The sequence below is a fragment of the Amblyomma americanum genome, chromosome 1, assembly GCF_052857255.1.
Source record: "Amblyomma americanum isolate KBUSLIRL-KWMA chromosome 1, ASM5285725v1, whole genome shotgun sequence".
In the NCBI taxonomy this organism is placed as follows: domain Eukaryota; kingdom Metazoa; phylum Arthropoda; class Arachnida; order Ixodida; family Ixodidae; genus Amblyomma; species Amblyomma americanum.
In genome coordinates, this window is record NC_135497.1 from 177,143,032 (window position 1) to 177,166,097 (window position 23,066).

The following is a 23,066-nucleotide window of genomic DNA, read 5'->3' on the forward strand; positions in this document are numbered from 1 at the left end:
AGCGGACGTAGTTAGTCTGATGACGACGACGATGATTTTAAAGCCTGTTGTTTCGGTGGCTAGCCCTGTCACCACAAAACTAAAATTTCTCGTCATACCAGAACTTCCACAATAACTACCTCTGTATGCCGAACAGGGCAAGCCATTCACACATTTGAAGCGCAAGCAAAGGGCTCACTTGCTTCGTGGAATGGAACGAGTGGCGAAAACGCAAATAATTATTATATTATTCCATTATATATTATTATATTATTCTATTATATTGCTAGTTTTATCATTTTTTCCTGTATGCCTCTGGCCACTACTACCTGCGACTTCAAGGGTAGCGGCTTGTCAAGTCTATAACGTATGCAGCCAACTGCGACGTCCGAGGCTGTGGCAAGAAATGTAAGAGGGACAAATGCATGTTCCGGTCTGTGATAAGACGCTACCTTGGATACTGCCTGATTGGCACCCTCGCAAATAGCCAGCACCCGAATGGGACCCAAGCACTGTGAGAAGTCTGCCAGCGAATCACGACTATTTTTTTCTCACATCTACGACGATGTCTTCCCAGAAGACAGAAAACCACGACCCAACTATGGGCGTGCCGCACCTGGGCGATTTGGCCAATGTGCACCCGAGGTCGGCTGTCGAGCTTGGCCCAATTTGGAGGCCGACACTAACCCATGGCTGGCCTAAAGTGAGTAAACAAAATGAACGGAATAACACCAATGGCACACGTGGGCAAATACAAGCCAGCATGAGCACACCAACGGTCTAATAAAAATATGCATCTCTTCCTCCCCCATTCTTCCGGCTAGAAGAATAATAAAATACTGACCACCAGTTATCTAAATCCTGCGGACTAATGAAACCGTATGCAGGAGAAAGCCATAAAATTATGAAATACTTAAATAAGACACGTTGGCTAACGTCGGTCGAGAATTCATACATGACATGCACCAGAGCACTATGCACACAATTCCATTCTCTGTGTGCATCCACAAAATACGCTTCTTGCCCATTCCAGTGACACTTCCTCGTAGGCAGCAAATATCTCCGTCATTGCACACCTGCGACAGCAGAAACTACCAGTAAGACGTAGCTTCTGAAGCTGCAAAAAATTATTATAATTGAAGGAATTACTCAGTAACTTCCTCACAGGCAGCATACACCTGGCCCCTCAACCTTCAACCACGCCTTGAGGGATGGGAGGGAGGGCGTGAAAGAAGGAAGAGAGAAAGACGCTCTGTAATAGAGGGCTCTGGATAAATTTCAACCTCCTGTGGTTTTTAACGTGCACTGGTAAAGCACAGCACACGGGAGTTTTCTGCATTTCGCCTCCACCAAAATGCGACAGCCGCGGCCGGGATTTGACGACACGTCCTCGTACAGTCAAGCTGCAGGAATCTGTTAATGGAAAGCCCCCCTAGACCTTTCGCTCTCCCCGCTGCAAAATTGTAGTTGCACGGGTGATAAAGTCGCACGCAAACAATTACACATTCACGAACGTTTAACCGGCCGCTAACAGTGCCGCGTGGCTGTTTGTGACTGCTCTTTTAAATCGGGACTCTTTATTTGCAGTTCGTCCTATGTGAGAACCTGCACGTTAGTTGGCGCGGCGCGACCAAGTCTTGACGAGTATTTTGTTTAAATTAAACACTTAATCGTTCGAACAAGCACATAAAATAATTTAATTTCCGCTAGTTCAATACCATGGAAAGTTAGACTGGTATACGAAGTTCTTGAAGAATACTCGAAGGCTATCAAAAAGCAGCACATTATAGTTTTCCAGTGGATACCCGGACATTTCTTTATTCCTGAGAACACTGAGGTGGATGCAGCGGCTAGGCAAGCATACTACAATGCCCTCACTTCTGGTCTTCCGTTATCGAGAGGCGGATTGCGCTGTTTCTTGTAACCATGCGTAATGACATGAACGAAAAGATGTGGTTTGAGCCAAACCATACAGGTTCTGTTCTGCATTTCATGGATCCGTTGCTGCGATTTAATATTCTATTATCTATCAGCAGAAGCTTAGAAAAGCTCCTTCATCGCTTGTGTTTAGGAACGGCTTACACGAAGCACTTTCTTAATAGCAGACAGCCCACGGTGTGCATGTGGCCAAGAAAACGAAGATGTGGTTCACGTATTAATGGATTGCCGAGTGCACGACAACCTCAGGTCGCGATTGAAAAGAGACTTGAGCGCTCTTAACAAAATACCCTTAAGCCTGCAAAAGTTCTTAGGCCCTTGGTCGACATGTGAACTGCAAAAGCGAGCACTTGTGGCATTGATAGCATTCCTTGTGGACGGCGGCATCCTTGGGAAATACCAGCTTAGTAGAATTGGAATCAATGCTAGATATCTTGGAGTCAATGCTTTAATATCGGCTATTTTGTTATTTGATTTTGCTCTTTGCTGCAAACTTATTTTTGTTTTGTTTTTGTGAGTAAGTATTTGTATTGTATTTATGGGTGTTTAACGTCCCAAAGCGACTCAGGGCTCCGGAAATTTCGACCACCTGGGGTTCTTTCACGTGCGCTGACATCGCACAGTACACGGGCCTCTAGAATTTCGCCTCCATCGAAATTCGACCGCCGCGGCCGGGATCGAACCCGCGTCTTTCGGGCCAGCAGTCGAGCACCATAACCACTCAGCTATCGCGGCGGCTTTTTGTGAGTAAGTGTTTTAATAGCGTTGCTATTTACTTTTGCTATGTGTACTGCAAATAAGCTTATTTCTTATTATTCTGTCCTCGTTTATTCATATCTCTTATGTATATTGTATTCTGCACTGTTCTCTTAACATTCAAGGCGTTTTGTGCGCTCATTAATGTTACTTTACCTGACGCATGTAGTTTGTTTTATATGTTGTGTACTGTTTGTGTTATGTTAAACTGTACATCGTCGGTCCAAATGGTTGCAATGAATTAGTGAAAAGGAGTAGCCGGAGCCTCTATGCAGCAGCAACCTCTCCTTTACTGTTCAGGTGAAAAAATAAAAAAATAAATTTAATTTCCAGTTAGGTCCCTACTAATACCGAACAAGATCAAGTGATTCGTGAACTATCTCTTAAAAGCAGGCGGTAGACATCAAAGATGCGCCATTTTGTTCATGTTGTACTGTTGTGAGAATGTTTTGGCAAAACCACTCTACTTATTAATTTCGTTCGAATTGTATTGTCACTTCGAATTCTTTCTTGAAGCAATATGACCGACGGGATGTGGTCTTGGACGCCGCTGTCTTCATTTCCTGTTCCTGCAATTAGCAGGCATCCTTTGCTTACGACTTTGTTCGCTATCATTTGGTACCAAAGCTGAATTCTATGCTTAGACGTAATCACCTTTCGATGCTATATGCGTTAGGTGATGTTACGTGTGTATATTTGCTTACCAAGTGGCCACAATTTCCTTCTTAAGAGCAAATAACTGACTCGTGGGTTAGTAAAGGTGCCTTTCGCGGGCTATACGTATGCTCGTGCACTGTGAATTTGATACTCCAGAAATTTATCACTGTTCATAACAGTATTGGGACCTCAAGCAGCGTATAAAAGGAAAAGTAACACATGTAACTGCACGTTGCAGACAGCGATAGTTCTCAATGGAATTGAACAGCTTGCTCATACACGGTATTCATTGAGTCAACGCGTTTTAGATGTCTAAGCTCTTTAACTTTTTCTTTTCTGAACGGATTAGAGGGTTCTCCTTTACTTTATAAATTAGTCGACAAAGCTAAGCCCCGCTCCCTCTGAAGTGCCAGGGAGGAAATAACTAATATGCTTTACAAAGGCGAACAAATATGGTAATAATTGGTTTTTTGGGGAAAGGAAATGGCGCAGTATCTGTCTCATATATCTTTGGACACCTGAACCGCGCCGTAAGGGAAGGGATAAAGGAGGGAGTGAAAGAAGAAAGGAAGAATAGGTGCCGTAGTGGAGGGCTCCGGCATAATTTAGACCACCTGGCGATCTTTAACGTGCACTGACATCGCACAGCACACGGGCGCCTTAGCGTTTTTCCTCCATAAAAACGCAGCCGCCGCGGTCGGGTTCGAACCCGGGAACTCCGGATCAGTAGTCGAGCGCCCATTTCTTTTTTCAGCCCTCTGTTTGTTTGCCCGTGCACTTCGGCGGACACGGAGAGGCACCTCGAGGAAATGGAACGCACGAAGGCGCTCACGGATTCCTCGTGTGCTTCAAAGAGGGCGCCTGTTTCCTCAACGCAGCCCTTTAGCTGAACGACAGCAAGAGCCTGCATCAAAGATAATCCGTCGTTACGACCTAAAGCTCCACGTCGGGCGTGAAGTGTGCCGTGGCAGTGGGTTCCGTATTAACTCTGACCGCCTGTAGTTCTTTCACGAGAGCTAAAATCTCAGTATAAGGGCGTTACTTTAATTTTGTTTCGACAGAAACGCGGTTTTCAAAACCGAGAATGGACACCGTGCACTCGTGCTCAGCAAGAGAAAGACATCGCCACTGACACGCCACGGCAGGTTTCGCACGCTTTAGAACCAAGAGTCAGAATGCCATCATTTTTGAGGCACATTAACAGGACATAGGCCACCAGTAATTGAACCACAGTAGTTCGCGTCATTTTAATACTGCCAAATATCTCAACGGATTGCCTACATTCATTGCCAACGTTGGTTTTCTGCCCTATGAAACTTGTGTTTATCTGAGTTGACCTGTAAGATCGTTTGAATTACTGTTTAGTCGGTCACTGGAAGTTCTCGTACTCGTATTCGATCCTATTGAAGTCAACATGTAGTTACTTTTTTTTTCGTGCGCATTATGATTTCTGTTTACTTAGTGCGTTGTGCGTTGGGGCGCTTGCATGACTCGTTTGTAATTTAGGAGACACTTTTTGCACCCAGGGGAAACGCCGAAGGAGAATTCTGTAATTCATTAGGGGTGGTGTCCCCGCGTTTAAACTAGATGACCCAACATCCTGGAGTAGACGACGACTTTACAGGGCTTTGAACGTATTGTACCATTTATATTTTCTTGCTTTTTCAATATCAACAACTGAAAATATAACTTCAGGTGATACTGCAAAGCAAGTATGTACCATGGCAGATTTGAATGAGTTTACCTGCCGATTTGTTCGCATCGATATTTCCACTCCTTAAACAAACTCACTCCTGGTACGTATGAAGATATTAAGCATTATACTCATCTCTGCGATTTAGCTGGAAATTTTGCGAATTTTGCTAGCTGCTCTCGTAGAATGCATGGACTACGACTGATGAGAAAGCAACTAAATGAATGCAATCTGAGCGTGGAAAAACCAGCGTGCGCAGATTTCACTATGAAGAAAAAGACCACAAGCACCAGTCTGCTTTGGCTAGGATCCTCCCAAGCGTCGCTACGCGATAAGAAGGCCTTGACGCTCGCCCTCCTTCCATATTGCACTGCCCGGTTTCATGTTGCCCGGTTTCATGTTGCCCGCAGAATCTCCTAGAGGTTCTTACTTTTTTCGATGCAAGTCGGGTGGCTGCATGCGATAGCGCACGCGGGGGAACATGTATCTAGTAGATAACGACGTTGCTGAAACATGTCTGCCAGGCTTGAGGGCGTCTAGAATAAGTTTTCTACGCCATTCTGGGGCACACTGGTACGCTAAGGCAGCACCCCAGGAGCTGCCTTATTTTTCCTCTCGCTGACACAGTTAAACAAGAGGGTCCATTGCCGCAGCATTGAACGGTAAGAGGTGTCGCATCTACGTGAATAGCCTGTAGCTGCTTTTCGGTATTTCGTACATATTGCACTTTCATTTGGTGCTGCCTCAGCATAACGCGTGTTTTTCTAGATGCTTTATTAACTTCCAGTTGTATATTTGTAGTAGCGACGCGTCCTATTAACCTTACACACTTTACATCATTCATTACTCAATACAATCATTGTTTCTAATGACTAAATATTATCTGTCTCATTCGAAAGCAAAGAAGGGGTAACAAGAAGTGTCTGGCGAGTGCGCGCAGACACGACACAAGGGGCTGAGCTACATTTCTACGTGGAGGTAAGCAACAGCAGAGCCTGTGTATGGTAGAGCGGAGTTCATGATATTTCATAGCTGTGAAATGAATAAACATAGGACAGGAGCTTACAAACAGGGTATTATCTCTATACATAATATGGAGTGCTGCACGACAGGAGGAAGCCATCGTTGCTCAGTTTTATAAAACACCAAGAGTAAATTTCAGCAGAGGATGCAGGCTTTTCCCGAAAGTACGGACTTCGCGAAAAGGATGGAAATGACGAGCGGTTTTAGAAAAAAAAAGAGAGGAAGACGCTCCTCTTTTTATATTCTTTTTTTCAGCAGATCCACTATCTTGCATGCCATTAAAGCAGGAAAATGATTTTGATAGGTGTAGGTTATGCGGAGAATTTCGATCTTCCGTATATGTCAGGGGCCACATGAATACGGTGATCTCGCGATTACTTCATGCGCGCGCTTATGGCTGTTTCGAGAAGTTGTAGTACTTGCTGTGGCACTGCTCCTGCCCATCTTTCTAGAGCGTTCACTTGTCGCTTATAGGTATGCCGCTAGGTATCTAAGTACATCTAAGTCCCTAGGTGTACTTAGGTCTACGCGGGTAATTGCAGTAGTTTAATCATTCCTTAATTCCTTGCTCAACTCTTTTCGCATGCTCGTTTATTAGCATGTCCAACATTATCGGAGAAAAATGTAAGGTACTGATATTAAAGGTAATGGTCTATACTTCTGATATGTAGGAAAATATTTCATTGAAAGTGTTTCCATCGATCGCATCGAGTAGTTAAGACTGCCTTGAAAACCAATGGGGAACGCTTTTGACGATAGCAAAATCGTTAATAGGAAAAAAATTCAAGACTACCGTCGGGTGCTCTGCGGATATTTTGGTTGTTTTAGTGAAATCTTCCACTATATGAAAAAGGTGCGCTCATAAGCGGTTTCCCACTGAAAAATGCTCACGGCCAGTATGGTTGGCTATGTCTCACAATGAAGCAGCGCCGACAGAAGAATGAACTGCCTTCTTCAACATCGCTGGGAGGTTTTTGCCTTAACTGCGTGCAAGATATGCTACCGTCTTGCCCCTGATGTGTGCCGCGTTGTCGTCGTTTGACGTCGTCATCGTTAAAGGATGGGCCCTAGAGTTACACGGGCCTTACGGTTCGTTATACATACCAATTTTGCATACAGGGCAAAATTACCTTTGAAAAGTAATTAAAGTACATTACTAACGACTGCCTTAAAATCACGTGAATATAATTAAGTTACGTTATTAATTGCAGCTCGCAAAAAGCAATGGCATAGAATTACATTGCTTTCAAAGAGTAATTATGCAGTTATTCTTAATTTACTTCTTTGCTTTCATGTATCCATGAGGAGCAAAGTAAACCGAGAAAAAGAAGCACCAACGTCTGTATTGCGACGCACACATTCTTTGGTCTACCTGTCATATTCTGTCCCAGCCAACCATATTTCCCAATCCCTCTGCTTTTCCATACCAGGGATCATTACAAAGCTAAGCCAACGCCTACCAAACAAAGAAAGCAGAGGCATATGGCCGACCACTCGTCAGTGTGACTGCGTTCAAAGCAGAAACGAGCGGCGAACCCTATGCCTTGCTGCCCGGAGCTGTCCTCACCTTTTAAAGACTCCGAAGCAGGTTATCTATTCTCTTAGTGGTCCTATGTTTCGACCGCGGGAGAGCGCGCTCCGTAATTTTCACACCATGAGCATTTCTACCTGACCCTCTCGCGCCCCGTGGCGACGAGCTTAACGAAACACCACTGTGCCCTGAGCCGACGTAATCTTCCCACTGCCTTAGTGTGCTCCCGACTAGTTTTGAACTCCGACGTGCGCTATCTTCCCATGCGGCGCACCGGCCACTGCTTTACATCTTGCTGCTTGAGGGATGCTCGCGACACGTGCACTCCCGCTGTACCCATAGAATAGCAGCAGGAAATGGGCCAATAACAGACGCACGGCCGTGACAGAGGAGCCGGCGGTCTCGGAGGCACAGTCCTGCGCAGTTCTTGCCGCACGTTGTTCCGTCTCGAGGTGGCGGTGGTGGAAAACATTAATTGCCAAGCAGTACAGAGGGGGGCAAATCTCCTAACATGGCACGAGGCAACCCTTAGGGGACTGCCCTTAAAGGGAAAAGGACAGCCCTTGGAGGGCTATCCGCTTCAGGGCGTCGGTAATTATCCGGCGCTGGTCAGCAGCAGCGGAGCTGGCCAGGAGAGTCTCCCAGTATGACTCCGCCGTGGTTGGGGATGCAGGGCGTGGGGGGGTAGGACATGTGAGGAGGACGTGAAGAAAGTCTCCCGGTTTTGCGTAGAGCTTACAGGAAGAGAGAAATTGATCGGGGTAGCGGGCATGAAGGAGAGTAGGGTAGGGAGCAGTTCGGGTCTGGAGTCGGCGTCAGTGGAAGGCATGGGTTAAGGTTAGGGAGGGAGCCGGCGGTGCGTAAACGCGCCGGCTATCTCGGTAGTAGGTAAGAATATCTCTGAACGTAAGCAGACGCTCCTGGGATGGTGGAGGAGGTCCAACTTCAGCCCGGAAAGTGAGACCTCGGGCGAGGGAGTGGACGTCCTCGTTACCCGGAGGCTTGCGTGTGCGGTGGTCTATATAAGGGTTACGGGGTGGTTGGGGTGCCAGAAGAGTAGAAGCCGAGCCGCCGTGCGGGATATCACGCCTTTGGCGAAATTGGATAGGGCGGATTTTGAGTCGGAGCGAATTTTGGCGGCAGAGGTGGAGATGAGAGCGAGCGCAATGGCCGCTTCCTCTGTAATTTCCGATGAGTCTCTGGTGATGGAGCCTGATGCGATTAATCACGCCTGATTGTTAGCGACGGGGAGGACCATGCGAGAGCCCGACGAGTACGCTGCCACGTCCACGTAGGCTACCTGGGAAGTGTGGCCGTAAACTTGTGCAGGGCTTTGGCGCGAGCTGCCCTGCGTCCTCCATCGTGCTCGGGGTGCATGTTCTTAGGGATGGGAAGGATGATGAGATGGGATCGTAGGCCTGCAGGTAGAGGGACCCCCTCGGTAGGATGGGTGATCGGGGCGATGCCTAGCTGGCAGAGTAGAGTGTGGCCTGCCGCCGTACCCGACAGGCGAGACATCTGTGCTGTTAGGGTGGCTTCTGCCAGCTCCTCAAACGTGTTGTGGGAACCGAGGCTGAGGAGCCGGGCAGTTGAGATGCTGGGGGTAGGCGGAGAGCGACCTTCGTGCAGCTGCTGAACAGCGCGTTGATGCGGTCCCACTCCTGCTTTAGGAGGAGGTACGGGAACGAGTACGCCGTGCGGCTCGTGATGTAGGCTTGGGTGAGGCGGAGAGTGTTCCGCTCTCGCAGCCCCGCGCGCCTGTTCGTCGCGCGCCGAATGAGACTGGTAGCTTGTTGGGATTGGGTCTGGAGAGTTTGGATGGCGTTGCCGTGCGCGCCGTAGGAGTAAAGGATGAGGCCCAGGATGCGAATCTTGGAGACCAGGGGGATGGGGTTGTTGCCTAGAGTGAGTGAGATGGGAGGGTTGGTGGTGTCGTGCGGCCTGGGGCGGTAGAGGAAGAGTTCTGATTTGGAAGAGGAGCAACAGGCTAGGCCGCGCGCGCGAGAGCATGAGTCGATGATGTTGAGGGCCGTCTATAGGTTGCGTTCCATTTCGGCATCACTGCCTAGATTATCCCAGACAGTAATGTCGTCAGCATAGAGGCTGAAATAATTGTATATCGGGTACTTGGGCGAGTTGGTGGAGGAGTTGGAGAAGGGCTATGCTAAAGAGGATAGGAGGCAGCACAGCACCCTGAGGAGTTCCCCGTGCTCCCAGTGAGACACCGGGCAGCCGGTGGTCGCCCAGGGTGAGTGTGGCTATGCGTTCGGAGAGGAAATTGCGGACGTAATTGTACATCCGCGGGCCTACGCCTAGGGCGTGGACGCCTTCTAGGATGGCTGCGTGGGTAACGTTGTCGAAAGCTTTTGTTAGGTCGACGCCGAGGATAGCCTTGGTGTCGCCCGCGGGGTAGTCAAGGATGTGGTGCTTGAGTTGTAGAAAGACGTCCTGGGTGGATAAGTCCGTGCGGAAACCAAACATGCATGTAGTCATGAGGTTGTTGTTCTCGAGGTGCCCAGACGGGAGAGCGAGAGACCAAAAGCGTTGCGGACAGAAATAGCATGCAGTGCTGATTTTTAATTACTTTTTCCAAAGGAATTACTTTTACTGCAAAATTATTGCCACGAAGTAATTAATTACATTACAAATTACCAAAATAACTAAACTACTGTAATTTAATTGCAGTATTGCAATTACTGCCTTGCCTGCTGATTTGTACCGAGAGTTTGGCTCGAAGAATTAAATCATGCTCCAATTACGTAAATCGCCCGTCCTATGTGAACTGCCACTGCAGTTAGCGGTCGTTTTTGGTTAAAAAGCACGTGAAAGGCCTCGCGTTGGCTGCCATCTGACACAGGTGGCAGCATTAGGCGCAGATTTGCTACGCGTATGCTACTCGGCACACAGGAACGGGCGCTTCAAGGCTATGACCATTATCGAGGCTTTCAGACCGATACCATACGTTTTGTAGATGGCGCAGATGAAGCCCGGGCGAAACCATTTTAGGGCATATACTGTCGGCAACGAGAAAGACGAATTCTTTTAGAGCGAAAAGCTGTACTCCTACCATGCTAAGCCTAAAGGTAACCTGGCTCTTAGATTTGGCCTCTAACGGGAGGCGCGCCGCATATGCAAAATCGCACGTGGCAGTCACGTACGTCCGCGGCTGCGCTCGCTGCTGCTCGGCCGCTCCTCCACGCCAATTGTAGCATGCGATGTGTTACGTGATTCGGTCTTCCACTTGGCAGTCACGTCCGCCCCTCCGCCGTCCGCAGCTCTGGACGCTCGCTCTTGCATTTTTGGCACGTGGTACATCCCGTGATTTGCTCTCACTGAAGTCTTCAAAAAATAAAGGTGAACCAAAGTTAAACCGCGTCTAGCCATGCTTGACAGAGCTTTCGCTTTGTATATCTGGGCTAGGGTAATTTGAGCCATGGTCACTTTTTTAACTGCGTATTTTCCTTCCAGTTGTCCTTGTGGCTTCGATGTGCTAGCACTGTGCGTGCACCCTGCGTGTCATTTAGTAAGGCGGACAGCAAAATTAAGCCTTCTTGCCAGTAGCCGGTCACCACTGCGTCGTGCATATATGGTCCCCTAGGCCTGGTGGGTGGGACAATGAGAGTGCTTTTGTTCATTACAAAAGGTTGAAAGGGGCAGCTAATAAGGTTAATGTCATCTATACGAGCATTAGTGTGCATAACCAAACAACGAGAGAGACTTCTATGCAGCATTAATGCTGTCACATATTAGCAGTAAATGGTGCATGTTTAAGCTCCAGAATGTTTTTAATCCGTGGCAAGGTACCTTCGAGAGCGAAACTTATGGAGGCCAACGCGCCTACGGATTCCAACATCTCTTCTGGATTCGCGGCTCTTAGGCTCATTGCGCGAGATGCCGTAATGAAGATCGGCAGGTTAGACGAGTTACTAACGATAAATGACAGTTCAACAGCGCAGACAAACAGGTCAGAGAACGGGAAGGAACACACAGACTAGCGCCGGTCTATGTGTTCCTTTTCCTACTCTGTCCTGTCTGTTTGCGCTGCTGAACTATCATGCGCCATCATGATTCACTCGCATAGGTTATTTTTATTTCTTTCTGAAACGTTCAGACTGAAGAATGTTCTTTGACTTTACCTGGTCCGCCATAAATGGGAAAAGTTTGCCTCCATTAAAAGTCAAAAGCTCGTTTTTTCTAGGAACCAATCACTTTTCTGTATAGTCCTCACCAGCGGCCACACACTTTCGCAACCGGTGTGCTAGACTCTGCATGTGCTCATAAAAGAGTTAGGTCGACTGCTTCGTCCCACCGGCCAACAAGGCACGAGGGCTATAGTTGGTTGTTCACTGCACATGAAAGTCACGTCAGACTCGTTAGGAAAAGATGAAGACAGACATAGAGGAACGACTAGATTGACGAAGCGTTTCTGCCAACTTGTTCATGTGTGCGTGTGTTCGCCTTTTCGTAGCCTTATCAACCTCACAGCATAAACCTCGTAACATCGTTAATATATTCCTTAAGATGCTTCCGAAGACGAGGGAAATGGCAGTGCCTCATTCGACGGCACGCGGAGACTTCACAGTGACCGGGATTTATTTCAACAAATATACGACGCATGCAAGTAATAGTTTGGCGAATAGCCGAAGCTGGCTCAGCCTCATTTTCACAGATATCAGCGAAAGTGAAAAGAATGATCGAGGGAAGTATTTGGCATCAGCAATCTAAAGTCTTTCTAATAATTGCAAAAAGCAAACATTAATACCGCAGTAAATTAATGAGTTTGAGAGTCAGAAAATTACACAACAAATGAGAATCGCTAACAAAATACCCCTGGTGCACATCCAAACTCTTTGATGGGCACAATCAGCGCTCAAAGAGTATGGAAGAGTAATGCATATTCGATTGACAAAAGATAGCAAGAGCAAAGCGGACAAACGTTGAAGGGGAGCCTCAGTCCGTTAGCGAACGTTCCGACAAAATAACCTGTCCCGTCGAAACGTCGCCTAGCGGAATGAGGCTCCCCCTCAATCCTTGTTTACGTTGTTTTGTGTTATCAAAAATCACATAATTCTACCCTCTCTCTGCAGCAAAAATATGTAGCAGCTTCAAATATGACACATAAGTATTTCTGCGTACTAATATTAGGAAAGAAGTCTCTGAAAATAAAATTCTAGAGAAAATGCAAAGCTATTGGCAATTTCTATTGGAAGAGGTTTGGAATTACAGAGCTGAGCACCATATTGCTGTTTTACACATTAACCACCGTATTTTCAAGGAACTGCAAGAAATAAGTTTACATTGCTAACTTTTCTTGTGTTTCTGAGGGTACAGCAAATAGGAGAAGTAGTAATAGAGTATTCATAGCAAAGATTAACATTATATACAACACGAGAGACATTCAGTGCAATTGTCTTTTGAAGATGAATAATGAGATCGATGTACGTTTTAGATTAGACGCATAGGTATGCCTCGCAGCAGTAAATCGTGCACTCGTAGCGGAAATACGTCATGGCATCTGACGATTGTACTTGGAGTTTCAAATTATTCAATACAGAGTTTTCTTTAAAAGCAGTGAAAGATAGTATAATGCGTTCTGTACAGGTGAATTGTGCTCGCCAACATAGTTCGTATCACACGGACCAAGTAGCAGATGAATAATTAACTAATATTTCTAGTCACCCTTCCAGTCTTGGTTTCAAGGTGCAAGATTATGTTGCGAAACTGAAGGCCGCCAACATCGAAACTGATTTCATTTTTTGTTTGTATTTCCAAATTGGCAAAGTTTTTTGAGACATAGAACGTGAAAAAGACGTCTTCGGTCACTCCTGAAGTTAGCTTTCCCGCTTTGCACATTCATCAAAAGGCATCGCTGCACGTAGTGGCATCACGGTAACAAGCTCAACGTCTTCTACGTCATAAGACACATGAACTGCATGAATTTTTCGTGCCTTAAACTTAGAAGTGAGGCCATCAGATCAATGTGCCACCCTAACGGGTTGTCGAAAACCAAATTTTTCACGTTCGTTATCTCGAACCACAACGCCGATTCCGACATTATAAAAACTGAGTTCGACCTCGATGTTGACGGCCTTCAATTTCGCTCTATAATCTGGCGCAATAAACGAAATATACAGAACTTAGTGATTTTATTTAGTGGTGATAAAGGGCAAACAGCTCAAAGATAACCGATTAAGTCTGTGAGCTATTTGCGCTTTATCACCGCAAATAACGTTCGCTTGCCGCAGAATCCACCTTCACCGACCACACCGAAATATCTTTCACGGCTTTTAATGAAAAAATCCGCATTGAATAATTTGAAACGTCTTGTATGAATAGATTTCATGCGCAATAATGCACTCCCAACTTTCATTTGAAAGGAGCATATTTAAGATTCATCGCATAATAAAATGTTACAGAACAGGAGACAAAGCTTACTCAACACCCCTTGAATAATTTGTCGTAATGCTACCGACATGGAGCCTTATTGGTTATCGTTTATTCTAAGAAAACGCAATAACAAGTCTAAGAGAGTCACATATACATTTCACGTAAAAGCACGAATGCGCAGTACAGCATAAATAGATATATGTCCAATACTGCATTTAAGGTCACGAGCCGGGAGGTGCATTCAGGGTCAACGATAACCAGTGTAGTGGCCCGGTGCGTCTCACACCGCCCCATGTACGGCCTCTTTCTTCTCTCCTCCTGCCTTCTTTCAATGTGGCTCTCACTCTTTAAAATGCGACAGACGACTAAGTAAAATATGACAAGGAAATCTTACTTATAAAAGAATATTAAATTTTCATTTCTTTAATAAGCAGAGCAGCAAGAATTGCCAAGTGCTACACCTGCGTTGTCGTTTTCGATACATACCCGTATATATATATACTCTATGTTCCAAGAAATCTCGATCTTGCTTAGCGTGTGTCTTGTTGTGCCGAACCCTTTCAGCGCATTCTAATGAGACACGACAAGGCGCGAACCTAGAGAAATGAAACAGAAATCAGAAAAGGGCTTCTACCTGAGCCATCAACTATAAAAGTCCACGCAGTACTGACAGACGCCCCTTCACTCTCGCTCTGCTCAGTAGTCGATACTTAGGTACTTTTCACTCCTCCACTGATTCAGTCGGTCCTTAACAATACCTGACAGCCACTCTGTTACTAACTGCTTTTCCGTCCCACGTGAGCCGTGTCCTGCTGGCCTATCGCGCGAAAATGAGAGGGAATAGCATTTTCAGTGCCACTGCGAACAGAAAGTTGACAAGCCCTGCGTCACCCGAGTGTTCTTGTGTGCGACGTATTCAGTCGCGTGGTGATGATGATGATTGTGAATTTTTATGGCACAAGGGCATCTGGTGCCGAAGAGAGCCATGACAAACGGTATTTTTCGTTTTGTCAAGGTGGGGTCAAAGACCCATGTCCCAATTATTACATCCTAAAGAAGCCGAGCACCAGGCCAGGGGAAAGCTTGTACCTATTGTATTATTGGTGGGTACCCGGCGGCACTCGGGATCGAACCCCGCACCTCCCGCATGCGAGGCGGATGCTTAAACCACTAGGCCACAGCTTCGGTCTCGGTTACCTGGTAATGTTATATATTTTTGTTTATTATGACATCGATATGTTTCTATAATATTCAGAGTACTGATTATTTCAGTCGTTTTTTTTCTTCTCACCTGCGCACTCGAACAAAGCATTCGTGCACAGTCACTTATATCTAAAGAGTATCTGCTTTGATGATTAGTTTTAACCACTCATGCATGCGAAAGCCGTGCGTACGGTTGGAGGCATTAATGAGTAATTAATAAAAAACACCTGCGCGTTGCCATCAATTAAACTATACAAACTAAAGTTCCATTATCCTGCTGCATACGTGCGTTTGTACCGAAATGCTCGTAAATGTGAGTCTGCGTCGGAAGAAAACGACTTCATTATTAACGACCACTTTCAAAATGCCCTAGCCGCTCCTGCTACTCTACCTCTTTTCCAGCGTTCTTTCTTCGAGGACAGTTGCTAACACTTCGTTTGCCTGTTATTTGTTATTTTTCTTGGCTTCTCGCAGTATGAAGTGATCACAGCCATGACTTTCAAGTTCATCCTGCTAGCAGTCATGGCGCTAGACAGCCAAGCCACACGGATCGACATTCCCGGCGACATCATGCTTGGAGGCCTCTTCCCCGTCCACCATAGGATTGGCCGCAGCGCCTGCGGGCCCATAAACGGAGAACGCGGAATTCAGCGACTAGAAGCCATGTTGTTTGCCCTCGATCGAATTAATCAGGACCCATCCTTGCTAAACGGGATATCTCTCGGGGCAACCATTTTGGACACATGCTCGAGCAGTGAGCATGCAGTCAGAGAAGCACTACACTTCGTTCAGCCGCCTGCGGACACAAGAAGCTTAAAGTGCGTCGACGGATCTTTTCCCCATCTCGATGAGAACAGGCAGAAAATTACGGGCGTGGTAGGCGGATCTTACAGCGAGGTGTCCCAGAATGTTGCCCGTCTTCTGGGGATCTTTCGGGTGCCCCAGGTCAGCCCAGCATCCACGGCCAGCTCGCTGGGAGACAAGACGCGCTACGAATATTTCGCAAGAATTGTTCCCCCAGACACGCTGCAAGCGCACGTTATGGCAGATATCGTCCACCACTTCAATTGGAAGTACGTCTCCCTCGTGACTTCCGAGGGCTTGTACGGTGATTCTGGTATGACGTCATTCTTGAGGGACGCCCGATCAGGAAACTTCTGCGTGGCCGTATTGGAAACAGTGCCGCGCCTAGCCACCGAATCCACTTTCGATGGCATCATCCGCGGCCTACTGCGACGGCCGAATGCTCGCGTGGTCGCGCTATTCACGCGAGGCGACGATGCCCGGGGTCTCCTGGCTGCCGCTAAGCGAGCTAACGCCACCGGGCACCTGGTGTGGCTGGCCAGCGACGGATGGGGCAGGCAGACTCAGGTCGTCGAAGGGCTGGAAGAACAAGCCGAAGGAGCTATCACCGTTGAGCTTGATTCCCGTATCATTCCTGAATTCGATGAATACATGAAGAATCTTACGGTGCTCACCAACAAGCGCAACCCGTGGTTCAGGGAGTACTGGGAGGACGTATTTCAGTGCAACGCCAGCGACCCTGCCCAGGAGAACAGCACGTTGGCATCATGTGCGGAGTCTCTGCGTCTCGATGAGTCCAGTGGATATCGACAAAGTTCGAAGATCCAGTTTGTCATCGACTCAGTGTACGCATTCGCCCACGCATTGGATGAGGCTTCAAAACAGCTTTGCCAAGGGCAGAATGAAAGCTACTGCGAAGCCCTGCGCCAGCTGGATGGAGGGAGCTTCTACATGAATTACCTCTTGAACACTACTTTTCAAGGTAAGTTCTCTTCTCCTTAAACTTGAGACATAAAGCAGAAGCGATTATTACCATCCATAGTTAATTTATTTAAAAGAAGATATTAATTTAAACCTCCGGGACCAAGGGCATTACAGAAGGGAGTGCGGTGCAGCTAAGTAGTATACAAGCCGCAAGCAGCTAACAATACGCAATAGGCACAAGCTCAAAAAATTAATGACATTACGAAATGAAGCATTCTACAGGCGATGACACAGAGAAGGCGAATCCAATTGACTCTAGCTCTGGGCATAAAATAATCGTGAAAATATTGTGGTACAAGACGGGATTGCGGCTTTGGGAAAAGGCTCAATGCGTTCTGGGATAACCGAATGTCGTGTTCAGAGGTAGGCAACCTCATCAGGTTGACCTCAACCTCACGTCGTGAGGTGAGGTCGGCGACGGCTCCAAATTTTGTGAGTGAGGTCCGCAAATCAGACCTCAACCTCACGCGGGAGTTTGAGGTTGAGTGAGGTCGTCATTCAGTGAGGTCGAAAATTTGAGGTCGACGCTGTTTTCAGTTGCCCCTGCTTACATCGACGAGTGCCGCTTCCGAAGCAGAGTTGGAGCGCACCACCGCAGTGTTCATGCAATGACGCTTGGTGTTCGGTCTCCCCTGTTTGGACAACCGGATGCCAGAGTCCGCTCTTAGCTTGGCATTGCGCCGTAATTCGTTCAGCCCGAGCCTAGAGGAAGACTTACCCCTCTGTTCTTCCTGGAAGGAGTGCTGCTGTCACGGCACGCCACTCTCCCTCCCCCTTCTCCCGCTGGCGCGGCAGCCGTATCTGCCTGCTGGTCGGCTCAAACTCCCGGGAGTGCGCAAAGCACATAACTCACGTTGACCCGCGGTAGCTTTGTCTGATGCCGCAAACAAATAAGTTCAGGCCAACCAGCACGCAATAAATTCGTCGCAGCGCGGATGGCCCAAAGCAAGACTGCTTCGTGTTCATGCTAGTAAACGGGATCCTGCTGTATATTAAACGGTGACATAAAGGAAACTGGAGCAGTCGGCACAGGCGAGAGAATGTGATTCAGGCGGTTCCTAACAAGGACACCTGCTAATTTGATGAAAAAAGCGCGAAGCCAGGAAAACCTGCATAACACGGTCGAAGCTTCTGATCGGGGTCTTCCCCTTTCGAATCTCACACTACTTTTGCATATACCCATTCCGCAATGCAAGCAGATGCAAATATAATTTCACTTATATATTCTTACAAATAGCCTCTCTTTGGTCATCTGTTCCTTGTTAATTCTCGGAAATTCGCATATGCCGAAACATCGTAGCCCGTGGCGAACGGACCAGCATAGCGTTGTTATAGCGGTCAAAACAACCAGAGCTATAATGACTGTATGATGATGTGGTAGCTGGTTCCTTTTCCTTTCTTTTTTTAATGAAAATGTGAGAATAGAACTGATTACGTGCTGGCGCTCTTCTGCTGAGTCGCTGTTTCAAACCTTATAATATGACGTTTAAGGGGGGACACTGTTATTCGCTTCTGTTTTTTATAGTGTGCGATTTTTGTTTGTAGCTTTGTAATCATTCTCTGTTTTTTTCTCGTATGGGATCAGTTAGGTTAGCGGCCTGCCTTGCAGACGACCAGGCACTACCCAGACCGTTATCTTTAACTATTTTGCAGAGACCCATCGTTCACCTCAAACAGCTTCGCGGTATGCTCGCGTGGTGCTCGCGGGAAAAAACGTCGAGTATGCCGGCATACCATTGATTAGTTCAGTTTTGAAGGAAAACAAGTGATTGACTCAAAGCTTTTTTTTTGTCCTTAGTGGGAGTGGGGGGGGGGGGGGGGGTCTTGGAAGAAGATTTTTCTGCGGCGAAATTTGAGCGAAGAGCCGTGGTGCTCTTGACAGAGAGAGCGGTTCACGCTGCCCACTCCAGGCCAGTTATTTTGACCCGTGCGATTTCAATAGTTGGTACAGCGTTTGAAGACGTAATTTAACCCGTTCCTGCAAAGTGCCGCGGGATCACTGAATCATCGGAGAATTCTAAGAATTTCGAAACCATTGCCATCGCCACCTGGGGGGAAGTGGCGGAAACGGGGGAGGGTCTTGACGTCCCAAAAACTTCAACACCATCATGCTTAATCATTGGCTGGACGTATTCCTGTTTTCCCGCCGAATTATTGTCTTTGGTTGCTGGGTAATGTACAATATTTAATTAATATTCTAGAAACTTCTAATTTAGTAGCGATACATCAGACTTCTGAGGGTTCATAAAGATACACTATCATCATCATCATCATCGTCATAATCATCATCGCCATCATCTTGAGGGTCAACGGCATGTGTCTTTGCCTGATCGTTGCAGTATGTTATGCATGAGAATTAGCGCGTTTACCTGCTGGACAATGCGAATGTCATTAATGTCGACCAGGTTGTGGGTGCACTCTTTGTAATGCGTCAAGCGCGCATGTGTAGTAACGTGGGATACATATGAACCTTGAAATGAGGGTGGGGACCTGGTGTGACGTGACATTACATCGTTGTCATGTGGCTAGGGGTGACGTCACATTACATCGTTGTCGCGTGACTAGGTGTCATGCGACAACCTCAAATTTCAGGTTGAGGTGAGGTTGAGTGAGGTCGTCAGTGGCCTCAGGAAAAGTGAGGTGAGGGCGTCTCAGGAGACCTCAACCTCAACTGAGGAGTTTGAGGTTGAGTTAGGTCCGCAAAATTTTTTTTGAGGTCGAGGAGAGGTCGAAGATTTTTGAGGTCAAATGCCCACCTCTAGTCGTGTTAGTAGCTTTTCTTTCCTGATGGGAGTTTAATGAACTTTGCGAAAAAGAAATAATAATAAATTGTCCTGCGTTGTAAAAAAAACGTAGAGATGAATTTGTTTTCGTGGCAGTTACACTACTGGCGCGGTGGTCCTATAGTTACAAAGTAGGAAACCATGTTTAGTTTTTCACTGCTTACAATTAGGAAATAAGTGATTTGATGCCAGGGCTGCAGACAGATGCCGCGTATCTTAATTTAGAGCGGCCTTGGGTTTTGTCAAGCAGAAATTTTAATGAACTCGGCAAACGAGAAAAATTTTCCCGCAGGTACCCAATCATGTTGCGAACGCAATTTACTACATAGTCAGAATGGGCTTTAAAAACACAAAATTCAGTAGAAGCAGACTGCTTATGTCTGGGAATGCGAAAGCATTCTTTTTAGCGCGGCCGTTCTTTCTGCGAGATGGTTCGTGTGCGTGGTTTGTTGTGCACGAAGACAGGCACACGTTCGAAACTTCGAGCTGCACACAGTGACTCTAGTAATGGTCAAGCGCGCTAGAGGAAGAGCAGATGCGTCGCGTCTGGGGAGAGCCGCGACAACGACCTTTCAAGGCCAAGCGCGCTGCATAGATTAGAGGCCGCGGCGAGAATGCTTTGCGTGCAGGCGATCCCATTTTGGCTCCAACTCAGGGGGATCCGCCAGATGGCGTCACTAAGCGCACTGCTTTTCCTCCTTACCTGCCGGCCTCTCCCACGAGTCGAAACCGGAGTGGGATCGCCCGCGAGCCGAGTCGGTGCCGTGACGTCACCCTGTATGCATGGGCCATCTATCGCCGCAACACGTGCGCCTGGCTCGGAGACGGCGTGATGACGTCATCTTTTTGCGACCACCTCTCGGCTTTAGCAACAACGCCGGTCGCCGACGAAATTTCGCCTAATGTGGCTTTCGCGTTTAAATAAAATAAATAAGGCCTCAGTCCGCTAGCCAACGTTTCGGCAAGAGGACTTCTCTTCGTCCGGGCAATGCATTCACCATTGCTCTAAATAGCCAAGACCGGTAACGTGGGAGAGGGCGTAGAGTGGAGACGGTGGAAAGGTGGTGATTACGAACTCGAAAAAGCTGTTGCCTAGACATGGGGGGCTGCGACAGGCGGCATGGTAAAAATGAAGTCGGATTACCTGAAAAGTGTGAGGTAAAACCACAGTTGCAGAGCAAAACCGAACACGGTAAATGTTAAAAGGAAAAAGAAATGAGACGCAAGGGGAGAGATAAAGAACGGCATAAAAAACCGTATTTGATGCCAGAGGATGCCTGAAGAAAGGAAAGGAAAAAAAGGTTGGAAGGTGGGAGGGAGGGAGTGCGCATGCAAATGGCCACTGGAAAACGAAAGGCAGCAAATGCATAACCCTAGTTCATTTCTTTCTTGTGTTGCGAAGAGTTCCACCTGCCTGCCTTCTCGACCATGGTTGTTAAGCTGCTGGTTAAGGGAGGCACAGTGACTAGGTTTCACGCGCAATGTAATTCATATGTTAAGCAGACGATAAAGTTCAATCGCGAGAAATGCGTGAATGCGTCCAAGAACGGACACATCAGGCACGCCTGAACCAACAGATGAATGTGACAGTAACTTACAGCTCGTATCTCGATCAAATGAGAAGGTTTTTCTTTCGGCTCATTTCTTGCAGCTAAATATCGGGATCTGGCCAAATACAATGCAAAGGACGTCCCAGATTTTCTACCATGCATCTAACACCATCTTCAAGCAGCGATTTGAGTGTACCTTCGGGCAAAAACAAAAACAAAAAGAGGACCCGGCCTAAAAACATAGTCATGCCATTCTAGATGCATGACGCTCATATTAGGTTTGCGAATTACCGAAAAATGATTAAGTGAAACCTGTTACAAAGCTGCAAGCGTACACAAACTATAAAAGGCGTGGTGAGAAGCAACTTCATGACTGCGCAATCGTGGCTAATGCTCCGGCATCTTGAAATGATTGAGAACTTTAACCCACGTATGAAACGTTCTCAATTATAGAAGACAGCGTCGTAACTGCTTCGAGAGGAGACCTATTTTATTTGAAAATAAGCTGACTCAGGTAGCTGTGCATTTAGGGCGCTGGCTGCACCAGCTCTTGACTTAGCGTTAAATATTGCACTCATAGTTATTCAATCAAATTGATCGATTTATTAATTAATTTCTATTTTGATTCATTGTCAGACTTGCTGCATGATTCGTTAATTTATTTACAGATATAGCCGGCAGCACGGTTCAATTCGACCAGCTCGGTGACGGCCTGGTCCCTTATCGCATCTACAACTACCGGCGCCTCAGCAACAGCTCCGAGTACGACTATGTTCCTGTCGGTCGCTGGGAACCGTACACGCTGCAACTGAACTCCGAGAAAGTGCGCTGGAGTAGCAGCGACGAAACCGGACAGGCACCGGTGTCCGCGTGCAGTGCCGATTGTTCGGTGGGCTACATAAAAGTCCTCTCGCCGGGCAACAAGTGCTGCTGGCTGTGCTCCGCGTGTGGGCCCGTCAGGACGGTGATCGACGAGTACACCTGCTCCGACAACTAATCGCCCGGCCATTCACGACTAAGAGAAAAGCAAGGAGCATTCTCTTATTGGTTCCCGCCGGTGGAGTGATCCTGGGACGCTATACTGGCAGTGCTAATAAAGCAGCGCAAACTCTTTCTTTCACCAATTTAATCTTTTTTTTTGGTATTAGAGTTAATAGTGCCTACAATTTTCGCAAGCCATAAACTCCTCCTTGACCATGAGCGACATATCGATGCGGTTTTGCACGGTGACAGGCAACCAGTTAACAAATGCATTGTTAATGATTTCTACTGTTACGTGCATTGTAAAATATGTGGGCGTCTCGATAGAGAATGCGCTTCCTCGCCGTGCTGCGACGGGCCTGTGTCACGGCCTAGCAGTGCGGAGGTAGGAGCGCGCGTGACCAAACCGGTCATTCGGGTTTCGAATCGTAACGGCAGTAACTACTTTGGCAGGCGCGTTCGACGCTGCCTGCGCCTGATCTTTCCGTTTAAAGCATAAATTTTACGATTCAGTGTTCTGCGCGATGCGCTCAGGTCTGAACTGAGCGATTAACATAACCTTTTCGTTTAAACTCGCCAGTAAAAGCACTTCGGCAGTTACTTCGTCACTTAGACAGAAGCGGTGTTCTTTTATTCCCCCTGTACTTGCGTGTCTGCTATGGCATGTGATTCGAGTGCTAAGTTGCGCATTTTGTCAGCTGAATCTCTGCACCAGTTCTTACACTGCCGGCGATTCCCTGCCAGGCATGTGAACATTTAAGAGGCGAAGCTTTACCGAGCATAATCATGTTTGGCAG

At 47.2% G+C, this 23,066-nt stretch overlaps 1 protein-coding gene across 1 annotated transcript; it reads left to right on the forward strand.

Moving 5' to 3' along the window:
• Nucleotides 1–5,546: 5,546 nt before the first annotated feature.
• LOC144114251 (metabotropic glutamate receptor-like) lies at nt 5,547–22,412 on the forward strand. Its single transcript, XM_077647854.1, has 3 exons — nt 5,547–5,685; nt 15,642–16,953; nt 21,957–22,412. Exons 2-3 carry the CDS (start codon nt 15,660–15,662, stop codon nt 22,283–22,285), a joined length of 1,623 nt encoding a protein of 540 aa, XP_077503980.1. The 5' UTR covers nt 5,547–5,685; nt 15,642–15,659; the 3' UTR covers nt 22,286–22,412.
• Nucleotides 22,413–23,066: the final 654 nt, after the last annotated feature.